The following is a 13,475-nucleotide window of genomic DNA, read 5'->3' as shown; positions in this document are numbered from 1 at the left end:
AGTTCAGTCGCTCAGTCGTGTCCGACTCTTTGCAACCCCATGAATCGCAGCACGCCAGGCCTCCCTGTCCATCACCAACTCCCAGAGTTCACCCAGACTAATGTCCATAGAGTCAGTGATGCCATCCAGCCATCTCATCCTCTGTCGTCCCCTTCTCCTGCCCCCAATCCCTCCCAGCGTCAGAGTCTTTTCCAATGAGTCAACTCTTCGCATGAGGTGGCCAAAGTACTGGAGTTTCAGCTTTAGCATCATTCCTTCCAAAGAAATCCCAGGGCTGATTTCCTTCAGAATGGACTCGTTGGATCTCCTTGCAGTCCAAGGGACTCTCAAGAGTCTTCTCCAACACCACAGTTCAAAAGCATCAATTCTTCAGCGCTCAGCCTTCTTCACAGTCCAACTCTCACATCCATACATGACCACAGGAAAAACCATAGCCTTGACTAGACAGACCTTTGTTGGCAAAGTAATGTCTCTGCTTTTGAATATGCTATCTAGGTTGGTCATAACTTTCCTTCCGAGGAGTAAGTGTCTTTTAATTTCATGGCTGCAGTCACCATCTGCAGTGATTTTGGAGCCCAGAAAAATGAAGTCTGACACTGTTTCCCCATCTATTTCGCATGAAGTGATGGGACCGGATGCCATGATCTTCGTTTTCTGAATTTGAGCTTTAAGCCAACTTTTTCACTCTCCACTTTCACTTTCATCAAGAGGCTTTTTAGTTCCTCTTCACTACTGGGCAATAAAGTATCATGCTGGGGGTGGGAAGGCTGAATTGCTGTTTAAATTAGCGTGGTCTGAAAAGATATGAGTAAAGGCTTGAGGAAATGAACCTTATGAATATATGGGAACAGCATTCTAGACAATGAATAGCAAGTACAAAGGCTGAGCTCAAGGAGCAGACAGGAGGCCCTTGTGACTGAAGCAGAATGAGCCTGGAGGGAGCATGGGAGGGGAGAGCAGTGGGAGGCCCTAGGCCATTTTGATATCTTTGGCTTTCCCTTCAAGTGAGCTGGGAACTGGAGTATTTCTGAGATTAAGTAACAGATAACCAGTGGCTCAGATGGTAAAGAATTTGCCTGCAATGCAAGAGACTTGGGTTCGATCTCTGGGTCTCTCTGGGTTGGGAAGATACCCTGAAGAAGGGAATGGCAATCCACTCCAGTATTCTTTCCTAGAGAATTCCATGGACAGAGAAGCCTGGTGGGCTACAGCCCATGGAGTCGCAAAGAGTTGGACACGACTGAGTGACTAACGGTTTCATGTGAAAGGAACATCTTAATTTTCTAGACCGACGCAGATGTTTTATCCTTCTCAGGAACTCCATGGGAAGGATTCTACAAGTTCCTAGATTCTACTGTGTTCGTCACGGTTTCCCAAAGGTTTACATCTGCAATGTAAACCTTGCAAATGACAATACAAATTCTTCTTTCAAACAGAAATGGAAATGTCCCTTTATTTAAATGGCCAATAATGGTGGAAAAGAGGCCTGACCATTCCCCAGATAAAAAAAGTTAGTCTAGCCAGCCAAAAGATTTGGAAAAGCAAGGTTTTTGATCCTTCCCCAGCTCACTCTCCCATCTAGCTAAGGTTTCAGGGCTCTCCTGTGGGCCAGCTCCCTAAGGCTCCAGCCTCAGGGGGTAGTTCTCTCTGATCTCTTCAAAGGTAGAAACTTCAGTCATGGTCACTTGTTGGCTTCCTATAAAACGAATTGCTATCTGTTCTAACAAATTACTGCTAACTAGTATTTAACATAAAAATTAAATCTCACTTCTTCTGAGGCTGGACTAACTTGACCAGAATGAGGGAAACAGAGTGAATAATTATATCACTGGTGATATAATTAACCATGAAAGGTAAGAGTAGAACACTTAACTGAAAGCTTAATAGGAAGCACTTAAGCCTATTAATAAGAGACAGCAAAATAAAAAGTTGCTGACTTACACCAGGTACGACCTTGGGATGCTCTCTCGCCTCTGCTTCTTGTAAATCAAATGGCCGAAGCACTTCAGGGCTCTTGTTGCCAGTCTGAAATCTCAAGCCAACATCTCTCTCTCTCAAAACATCTCTTCTACCCTCATATGTGTTGTCATTAGGGCCTTGCTCAATGGGGCTAATTTGGCCCCTATAATAGAAATCTGCATCACCTGCTCCACCATGGGGTCTATAATCGATTTTCTGCTGCCGTCTTCTTTCACCTGCCTGAAGCGCCTGGGGTGCTTCTCCTTCAGGACCACCCACATGTCTCAGCATATTGACTGATTTGCCAGCACCATAGCAGAAACTCTAGAAGGAAAAGAAATACATATTCCTGAGTACTTAATGACTGACTGACAATGAAATTTTGAGGTGATTTCCTTGATGCCAACAAAAGTATGTAATTTAACTTGTGTTATAGACATAAACATGTTAGTTTCACAGGGTTTTCATTAAAGATCGCTTCTCTAGATTAATATAGAACCAGAAGAGCCCATAACAAAACTTGAGAAATCGTTAAGTATTAAGTAGACATTTCAATCAGCTGGACACATTTTTATTGAATTATATAATGGCAGTTAGGCTAAAGCCTAGAAATTTAAAAGGTACTAATTGTCTGATCATTGCTCATATGCTGTCTATATTCACATCCATCATATAAGGTAGATGCTGAAAATTAAAGTTGCATACCATTATACAAATATTCTCCAGTAGGTTTATTTATTTTATAAACTTGCTTTAGCCACAGCTAAAATTCAAAAAGTTTTGAGTCACACTCCAAGGAAAAACTAGGCAGTAGTTCTCAAAGTGTGCCCAGGGACCCACTAGGGGTCCCAGAGACTTCCACAAATCTGTGAGGTCTCAACTTCTCATAATACAAAGACGTAAGTCTTCTTCACTCTGCCCTTGTGAAACGTACAGTGGAGTCTTGCGGAGCTAGAATGACCCCCTCGCTCTGATGGCCCATGCACTGTGGGCTTGTGGATACCTGTATTTTTTAAATTTCTGATAAATATCAATAAATAAACCTCCCACAAACAAGTGCTTTTGTGGTGTTCAGTTTTTAAGACTACAGAAGGGTCCTGAGAAGAAAAATTTGAAAACCACTGTAGTAGAGACATGACTCTTTAAAGATGGAGCAGCAAAAGGCAGCAGATGAAGCAACAAGCAATAATAGGGTTTTGCTATTAACTTCAGTCTCAGAGACTAAATTACTACTGCACGAATGTCACCTAACAAAAACAGATCCCTGAACCAATGAATCCTAGTCACAAGCCAAACAGCAATACCAAAAGAGTATCAATTTTAAGTAAACAGAACATAGTAAATTTTACATCCTTAAGGGAAGAGAACTCTTTAATAATTTCCCATGGCACATCTGAGTTCTTTACATTTTGTTTTATGGGACAACTACTTTATTAGGGTAAGGGCTGAAAATCAACCCAAAAAAGAGCTGAAGAGACCATGGATGAATGACAAGTAACACTGTAAGATTCCTTAATAAATCTCTGTTCCCGGATCCCCTAAATTATTTCTCAGTACATGCACCTCTTTCTACATCCCTCTCTGATTCTATGCTAAAACCAATGTTCTCCAGTTCTCAGTGTGGCAAAAAAGCTCACACTGAAATAATGCCCCTTTTCTCAACGAGGACATAAGCAACTGATACCACGCATATTGATTCACAAAGTTTAAAAAACAAATGTTAAAAGAGGGTATTATTCTAAATCACCACTTTGACATCTACAATTAAACTTGAGAACCATTTTCTTACTAAGAGGAATGGACAAATATAAACAAACGTTTATCACTTAAAAATCATCTTTCCATGCCATTAAGCATGATTTAGCCCAATTTACAACACTAAAAAAAACCCTAATAATCCTAGAATTGCCTTTTTCTATAAATCCTATTAATTGTTAACAGTGCTATGTACTAACCAGGACAGCTAATGCCATAATTATCAGCACTGGAATGTGCAGTAACACTGGGATCTCCTTCATGAGTGCTTTAATAAATTCACCAGCTCCTTTCCCAACATGCTTCAATGGCTCCGTGACAAAGTTGGTGAATGTAACTGCCAGTGCCTACAATGAAAGGTAAAAGCAACTTAATTTTTTCCCTCAAAGGATCGAGGTGCATAGAGTAAGTCAAAATCAACTGTGCTGAGGCTGAAATTACGGAATTCCACAAATGTTATCATATACTTTTAATGTGGAAACGACAGTAATGGAAGTATTTTTCCTAGAACAAAGGTTTATTATTAGCAAAGTGACAGTTAAAAAAAACAATTTTTAATAAACACAGAGACTTTTTACTCACTTTGTGTAAGTAATTTTCACAAAATATATTCTAACCTTTGTTGGGGGGACCAGCCAAATAGGGTTGACTAGTAAGAGCTCGTAGTATTTCTGGCATGGGTCATCCTTATAGGTCCATGAACTTCTAAGCCATTCTGTTAGAAGACAAAAAACAGTCTTTTTTTTTAAGTTGCATTTCATTCCCAAATAATATTTTAGTTTTAACTCTCCTTCCCCCCACAACCCCCAATTAATTTTAAACTATGTTTACAAATAGACTCCTACTAATAGTGATTTTCTAAAATGTCATCTCATGTCCAAAATGTTTATTTTAAAAATCCATTCAAATTATACAAGTCTTATACAGAGAAAATATTTTATGAAGATTTCTAAATGGTAAATAATTAAAAACAGTCCTTTACACACACCAAAGAATCCAAGAAAAAACTGGAAAAATCTGAGTAGGATAGGTGGCTTGTATCAAAGTCGATATCCTGGCTGTGATACTGCACTAGTGTAATCATGCAAGATGTTACCAGTGGGGGAAATGGGTAAAGAGTCTGTAGGATCTCTCTGTATTCTTACAACTGCCTGTGAATCTACAACTATCTCAATAAAATTAAATTTAAAAAGTCAATTCTTTACTTATAAAACAAAGTAGAACATTAGTTCTCTTCTTCTAAATCAGACTCATGTATAATACTTTAACTGTGGAAAATTATGAAAGAGATTGCTGGGAGAAATATCAATAACCTCAGATATGCAGATGACACCACCCTTATGGCAGAAAGTGAAGAGGAACTAAAAAGCCTCTTGATGAAAGTGAAAGAGGAGAGTGACAAAGTTGGCTTAAAGCTCAACATTCAGAAAACTAAGATCATGGCATCCGGTCCCATCACTTCATGGGAAATAGATGGGGAAACAGTGGAAACATTGGCTGACTTTATTTTTCTGGGCTCCAAAATCACTGCAGATGGTGACTGCAGCCATAAAATTGAAAGACGCTTGCTCCTTGGAAGAAAAGTTACGACCAATCTAGACAGCATATTAAAAAGCAGAGACATTACTTTGCCAACAAAGGTCCGTCTAGTCAAGGCTATGGTTTTTCCAGTGGTCGTGTATGGATGTAAGAGTCGGACTATAAAGAAAGCTGAGCGCTGAAGAACTGATGCTTTTGAACTGTGGTGTTGGAGAAGACTCTTGAGAGTCCCTTGGACTGCAAGGAGATCCAACCAGTCCATCCTAAAGGAGATCAGTCCTGGGTGTTCATTGGAAGGACTATGTTGAAGCTGAAACTCCCAATACTTTGGCCACCTCATGCGAAGAGCTGACTCTTTTGAAAAGACCCTGATGGTGGGAAAGATTGAGGGCAGGAGGAGAAGGGGACGACAGAGGATGAGACGGTTGGATGGCATCACCGAGTTGATGGACATGAGTTTGGGGAAACTCTGGGAGCTGGTGATAGAGAAGTCTGGCATGCTGCAGTCCATAGGGTCGCAAAGAGTCGGACATGACTGAGTGACTGAACTGAACTGAATAATATTTTATGTACTAGTATGAGCTACAGGAGGCATTCAGTTATTCCCTGAGGCTGGGAAGTAAGGCTGGGCTGGTTTAGCTCCCATATCTTTTTAAGAAAATTAATTTTTTGGACACCTTGATTTGCTGCCGAAATTCTATTCTGAGTCAGTCATTGTTTGGACTTTTATTTACAAACAGTATTTGATCATTAAACCACTCCCATTGTTAGGTACATATAACTAAAGGCAGTCAACATTAGTGAGAATGTTTATAAAATGTGAAGGAAAAGAAAAGTAAAATAATTTCCCCTTTAATGAAAAAAAAACATACAGCGAAGCTACAACGTAAGATTTCACAAGTCAATACAGAGATGAAATCAAAGATGGAAAATACTCTAATAAACTTCTGCTGAGGACCCAGGACGTGCTAGACACTGTGCTAAGAACTAGACAAACACAAGTGAGTCCAATTCAGGCAGACAGATAATATCAGAGCTGACACATACATACTTTCTATCCCTTTCCTGTGACATATAAACATAGAAGTCACTGAAGCCTACAACTCTTCCTGCCGGTTCTGATACTAACGATTCAGTCATGGAAAGCCTCCTTCTGGCATTTTATCATTTGTTTGTAATTATTAAAATGTTTCCTCATTCTCAGAAACTCTACTCAAAATAAAGCCAAGAGAACCAATATCTTACCCCAGAGACTTCCACTCCAGTTCATCTTCTCAGCACATACATTGTTAAGTGGCTCCATCTTGGCAACTTCAGCCTGATGCTGGGCAAAAGCGAGCTGACCAACACCAAAGGGAACCATGAGAGGCTACCAACAGTAAAGATTATGCCTACTCACCCTAAAAACCACACTTCAAAGCGTGTCTTCACCATTCTTCCAAACCAGATTATTTAAAAATTTTTCACAGAAAAAAATACATATTATTTTAAAAGAGTGGCTCTTTTCAACTCACGGCAAAACACATTCAATTGGTAAAGAACTAACTACAATTGCCTTCTTTTAAAATAATTATGAGGAGGAATTCTAGAAAACCTTTTTACTGAGAAGATTGTTTTAAAAATTAGTTCAAATATAGCTCACGTCATGCCCCAAAACATAACTATACATATTAAGTGCCTACTCACTCTCCCAAACAATTCATGACAAAATGGTGTTTTGCTTTGAATGATTTTCAGCACAAATGGCCAAAATGTCTTTTATAAATCAAAGCCTTGGGGGAAATCACAGATAATTTTCAACCAAACTTTCTTCCTTCCTCTAATTTGTAAATAATTGGTTCTAGAAGCTACAGAACTTAGAGAGAAAGGTTAAAGAAATATCACAAAGATTTAATCAGATGAATTCACTGATAATAGCTGGCCACTTGACTCATTAAAAGGTCTAAAATTTTTCTTCAATGATTATGCTAGTTTGACAGGAACAATATGTCAATTTGTCACGAAAAATAATGCTTCGTTCAAATGTTAATATATAATGTGGTCCTGATTTTTAAAGAATAAAAATTTGGGAAAGTTTATAAATACCTCACAACATCAACAGTGGTTATCTTTAGGTGGTAAAATTATAGACTTTTTTGGGGGGGCCACTCTATACAACTTGCAGGATTCTTAGTTCCCCAAACTGGATACCTGGCAGTGAGAACACCGACTCCTAATCATTGGACCACCAGGAAATTCCCTAGACAATTTTTAAAAAATTAAATTTCTCTGTATTTTTCTATCCTTTCTATATTCTCTGCTATAAATACACCATTCTTATAGTCATAAAATAATCTAACTTTAGAAAATAGCATTTTGGCATCATTTCTAGCAAAGAATAAAAAAGACATACCCCAAGTTACCAACATGAGAATTTTTTACTTCTCTACATAACTCTATTCTAATTTAGCTGTCCAGATGCCACACATAAGCAGGATGAAAATCAGGACTGCACATTTCCTTCCACTAACTTGGTCAAGGACCCAAAAAACCAGGGACATCTGAGCAGCTGCCAATTTCCTCACCAACACTCCAATCACTGCCTCACACCCTCACCCGAGGTTACACTAGCTCTAAATAGCTTAGTCTCCTATTATGAAATAACACTTTAGAGTTTTAGAAACTTCTACTTATATATTACCTTATATAAATACATCCAATTCCATCCCAAACTGATGAGAAAACTGATGAAAAAAACACGTTTCAACTGGGTGTACCAACGAACATAGGTCCAGAGCTCAGTAGCTACTAACGCCACGATGCAGAGCAGACACAGAAGCACCTGGAAACAGAAACACAGAGTCACTGCCAAGCCATCCTCCCCATCAAAAGAGCTGACTGAGAGCAAAGAAAAAGAACTGGACTTGAATACACAAAATCATTTGTACCACTGTGCTGCATGTTCATCAAGCCAGTATCAGTGACTTAGCGTGAGTTCTCAATATAATTACGGTGAAGTTTTTAAAGTATTTTAAAAAGTAAACTGTTAATCAGGTGCCCCTCATCCCATCTTACCATGAACACATTATACGGATCCACTCCAAAAAATTCTTCAAATCGCCACTTCCATGTTTCAAAATCATGAAACTTAAAATTAATTAAAATATCACTTAGTGCATCATCCAAGGCACCTGGCTTCCAATCCTCTCCACTGAGAAACTTTTGTATTTCTAACAAGGTTTGTCTTTTAAGGATAATCTCGGCATCATAATGCATGTCATCTTTGTTTTCATCAGGCTGAATTAAATTTGCCAAAAAAAAAAAAAAACAGAAAAGGAGAATTTTATCATTACTCAATGAAACATTAAGATAAAACCAACTTGGAACTAAATAATTAGTTCATGATATTTCCCAGGTATAAAATACGAATAATAATATCTACCTGTCTGTCTCACAGGCCAACATGAAAACCAAAGATAATAAACATGAAAAACATTTCAAAAGTACAAAATTTCCAAATTTAAAACATGTTTTTAAAATTATAAAACATTTCAAGATTATAAAACTCTATGCAAGTAACATACAGTACATTTTACTAAATTATTGTTGATTCCTTCTATCTGTAGTACTTACATTCTATAAAGTCACCTTGGACCAGTTAGCAAATACTGAACCATGGTTCCTAAAGGAAATATGGGCTTAGTTTCCTGCACCCATATTTTCATCAACCAATCAATTCATAACATTTTATGTTACTGTTTAAAGACACCTAATACATACTGTGGATCCATTAACACTAAGCTCATAGCCAATAGCACTATGACTCGTGATTGAACTGAACTTATCTAACAAGGGTATTTCTCTCTAAGGCACAGCTCAGCCTCCCTGTGCTTAGGATCACTAGACAGCAAAACACTTGGGAGATTTTTAAACAGCAAAAGTTTAAAAATTAGAAAATAGCCTGAAAAGATAAAGAGATCACAAAATAACACGAGAGCTGAAAATGACCTTGTTTCACCTCAACTGAAAGTGGGCTCATCAGGCAACTCAAATGTTTTGCCACTCTGAGCATGTCTAAGGGTGACACAAAAGCAGGAGTACTGATTCTGAGGTTACAAATAAAGTTTAGTATTCAAAATATTACAAAATATGAATCCACAAACAGTGAGGATAAACTATCATTATTTTATGATTCAGTTTATGACTTTCCATTTGCTGACACAGCTTTCAAACAGCCTAAAATTCAGAGTGTAAAAATAAGAAAAACAAAAAGGATCTCAAAAAGCAGCAAAATCTGGGCTTCCACGAACATACATGACATGCACAACTATCTTTATTAGTGCGAGTACAGGTTAGCAAAATCTCTATAAACATTAAACAGTTCACATAAGAGAAAATTATCTTTTCTAACAGTAAATACTGATTTTTATATTACAAAGTAGGTATAAAATGAGAAAAACCCAAGTGTCATGTAATATCACAAATCATCAGTAAGTATAAAAAAGTAGTCACTGATTAAATATTTCTAAAAAACCAAAACTATTCCAAGCTTCTCCATCTTGAGTATTTTCTAGCTCCATTTGTTTCCTCGTCTATAAAACAGACTCTTTTCCACCTTGCACTTGTTGTAAGACTCTAACTGAAGGTTATACATATGATTACATCTGCTTTTACATCTCCAAAATAATGTGGGATTATTGCTCATTTTAACCTTCCCTTTTTTAAAGTTTTCTAGATGTTTCAACTCCCTGAAGGGAAAACAATGACTCGAAAAAATGGAATCTTAATATTAATCATGAACAATATGTCCATGACATGTAATTCTATAAAGCAGCCCTTGCCACAATAAACAGCTAGGGGAAAAATCTTAAAACCCACTTTTCTTTTTCTCAATATGTAATGATATTACATCATTTGAACAAGAAAGTGTGGAAATGATAGAAAAGAACTAAGGACTGGAATAGAATTTCCTTACCAAGTCATGAGTTTAAGTTTGCAACTGATCAGCAAAGTTCAAATAGCAAATTTAAAACAATCTCCCTCTCCCCGCAACTCAATTAGGTGGTACAGCAGTGCACAGAGTAAGTAAATTCCCATGAACTATAAGAAAAAGCAGAAGGGTCAGCACTGCTCACTTGCCTTCCACCAAACCAGCAGGCCGCTACCTTCAATCCTGCATGATTAAGGTTTTGGTAAAAGGGCAAGTCAGGTATTCTCTGTTGAAGCATAATGATGCTTTATCACTGCTGACACAATGTGAGATTAACACACAACAAAAATATCCACTACACTGATTAGTATCACATCAAATACTCACAAGTCCAAGCTTTTTGGTTTCAATCAAAATCTTATTTAAGTATCTTCTAAAAACCGGATTGCTTTGACTTTCATAGTCTTTTCTCTTTTGCTTTTCACATTCATCAATCTGCACCACAAAACAAATACATTAGTTAGTGTCAGAGTTTAAGGTAAGGGTCAAGTTTCTAGCCTAGTGGCCCCATCAAGGTCAAAGTAAGGAGCTGGTTATGTTCATCAAGCTTGATTAAAATGTAGAGCTGGCCTGCTTTCTGTGGGTTCTCTTTGCAAAGAGTAGGCAACAAAAGAGCACCAGGAGTCCCATACTGCACCAACCGGCAGTTTTCTTGCTGACTTTCAGCAGTAAAGCTGAATATCATGAAACAAGGAAGCAGAGATGTGGATAAGCAGAACATTTGGACCAATCTGCCCCTTCCTAATTCCAAAGTAATGATTTAAAGAAAAAAGGAAAAGGGGAGAAAAAAAATAGAAAGAGAGCACAGCCAAACAGAAACAGAGGCAACATGCAGCTAGAAGATGAAGGACACAGCAAAGATTTTCTTGAATGTGTGTATTACTTTTTGGCCTTTTACTGATTTTTCCTGCCAACTACCAATCATGCCCTACCAAATGGCAGGAATACTTTGGCCACCTGAGGCGAAGAACTGACTCCTTGGAAAAGACCCTGATGCTGGGAAAGATTGAAGGCAGGAGAAGAAGTGGACAACAGAGGATGAGATGGTTGGATGGCACCATCGACTCAAAGGACATGAGTTTGAACAATGAGTTGGTGATGGACAGGGAAGCCTGGCGTGCTGCAGTCTATGGGGTCGCAAAGAGTTGGACACGACTGAGCAACTGAACTAAGGCCTCTCCAGACGTCCACACACGGCAGCCCGTCTGCACAGAATCCCTCATGAGGACAGACTTCCTCTGAACTCAGGTCTATAATCACCAGAGCGGCTAGTTTCTGAGTGAGGGTAGTGCACGTCGTAAGACATTTAGAACCTGCGATAAGCAACTTCCACTTATTACTTGAGTGTGGACCACAAGCTGAGTGGAGCACTGGAATGGGCTTCAGATGATAAACACGTAAGAACTGAGCAGCACACACAGACCCAGGACAGAATGACACTCAAGAAGTCACAGGGCACTCCTCAGCTTTTAGGCAAGGTTTACAAACCTTAACATTTTTAAATTTCTTTTTAAGAGTAAAAAAAAATTTTTTAAACAAAGACTAAAGACTTCATTTTACTAATCATGTTTTTACAATGTCAGACCCAAAGTCACAAACAATGGAATGAAAAATTTCAGTAAAAGGGCATTTCTCCATTTCCTACCAGGCAGCCAAATTAGCTCACTACACTACAAAATGCAGTTAAGACTGAAGCAAATTTTATCCAAGCCTTTCTTTGCTAGCACTCAGATGAGACAACATTCACATTTGGTAAGAACCACAAGCAGCTGCTTATAGACCTCACTGGGATACATCTGGATCTCAATTAGCAAGCTCTCCCAGCCTCTCAAGCTGGAACCCTCCCCCATTCACTCTCGCTCTTCCCTATTCCTCAACCACCACAACTTGCCTATTCTACCACAGAAAAGTTTTCTCTTCACCCCGTCACAGCCTCAGGGTGAGCCTTCAGCGTTGCTGCACCTCTGCCATCCCCCATCCCAGCCTCCTCCACGCTGCCGCCAGCACCCTGCTTCAAAACCAACAGAGGTGGGTTCTTGCAGCATAACCCAAACAACTCAACCAACCAACAATCTTGACTTACTTCCTTTCTCAAACTCTACTGCAGCCACAGAAATAAAAGGACTGAATAAATGAAATAAGAGTTACCACACACCAGATTATAATAATCCCTTATATTTGTAGGAGCAACTGTTACGCTTATAAGCTAGCAGCAGAGACATTTCTTCATTTGCTATACTTGTCATGAGTTACTACAGTCCAGCATTGTGACAGGTGATAGAGCATCAAGAATGAGTAAATTATTCTTTGTTCCAAGAAACGTTCAGCCTGGTAAAGAAATAATTACAACATAGTGAGATAAATGTTATTACAGGAAAATAAAAGTACAATTTTTAAAAATTCAAGGCCAGAGTAAAGAGAAACCAAGGCTAGGGTAATTAAAGAAAAAAAATTATTTATATATTTGTAAATTGTACTTTAGATAGAAACACAAGTTCAGTTCAGTCGCTCAGTTGTGTCCGACTCTTTGCAACCCCAGGAATCGCAGCACGCCAGGCCTCCCTATCCATCACCAACTCCCAGAGTTCACTCAAACTCATGTACATCGAGTTGGTGATGCCATCCAGCCATCTCATTCCTCTGTCGTCCCCTTCTCCTCCTGCCCCCAATCCCTCCCAGCGTCAGAGTCTTTTCCAATGAGTCAACTCTTCGCATGAGGTGGCCAAAGTACTGGAGTTTCAGCTTTAGCATCATTCCTTCCAAAGAACACCCAGGACTGATCTTCTTCAGAATGGACTGGTTGGATCTCCTTGCAGTCCCAGGGACTCTCAAGAGTCTTCTCCAACACCACAGTTCAAAAGCATTAATTCTTTAGCACTCAGCTTTCTTCACAGTCCAACTCTCACATCCATACAAACACAAGAAATGTTAGCAAAGACAGAAAACACAGAACAATTTAACATACTATAAGTAATACAAAAATCATGAATAAAAAATCCTAACCTTATAAGTTAAAGAATCAAGTCTGTTGTAACATTCTGATAATTCATTAGCACATGACAAGTCAGGATTGACCTCTTCTTTCTCTGATATACCATATTTCACCTAAAGCAAAGCAGAGAGAGGTTTTATTTCTTTATAGTTCAGTTGTAAAAATAATCTACAGTTAGTGAAGACTACAATTTTGACTCCATCATTTTATGGCTTTGCTTGTTATATTCTTCAACTGTATTAAACCACCAAAAAAATAACA

The 13,475-nt window shown here is 38.5% G+C and overlaps 1 protein-coding gene across 3 annotated transcripts in view; it reads right to left on the bottom strand.

Annotated features, from left to right (window-relative positions):
• The window catches only part of CLCC1 (chloride channel CLIC like 1), a 41,923-nt gene that overhangs the window by 3,209 nt on the left and 25,239 nt on the right, over positions 1–13,475 (bottom strand). For all 3 annotated transcript variants that reach the window (XM_070785986.1, XM_019956948.2, XM_019956950.2), the window contains exons 3-10: positions 13,226–13,327; positions 10,550–10,657; positions 8,308–8,529; positions 7,934–8,074; positions 6,499–6,592; positions 4,332–4,429; positions 3,915–4,061; positions 1,942–2,283 (exon numbers count right to left, since the gene is read on the bottom strand). In XM_070785986.1, the coding sequence (XP_070642087.1) occupies positions 1,942–2,283; positions 3,915–4,061; positions 4,332–4,429; positions 6,499–6,592; positions 7,934–8,074; positions 8,308–8,529; positions 10,550–10,657; positions 13,226–13,327 (1,254 nt within the window). The remainder of the gene's footprint in view (positions 1–1,941; positions 2,284–3,914; positions 4,062–4,331; positions 4,430–6,498; positions 6,593–7,933; positions 8,075–8,307; positions 8,530–10,549; positions 10,658–13,225; positions 13,328–13,475) is intronic.

The sequence above is a fragment of the Bos indicus genome, chromosome 3, assembly GCF_029378745.1.
Source record: "Bos indicus isolate NIAB-ARS_2022 breed Sahiwal x Tharparkar chromosome 3, NIAB-ARS_B.indTharparkar_mat_pri_1.0, whole genome shotgun sequence".
NCBI lineage: Eukaryota > Metazoa > Chordata > Mammalia > Artiodactyla > Bovidae > Bos > Bos indicus.
Note: the sequence above shows the minus strand (reverse complement) of the source record. Positions and strands in the feature narration are given on the sequence as shown.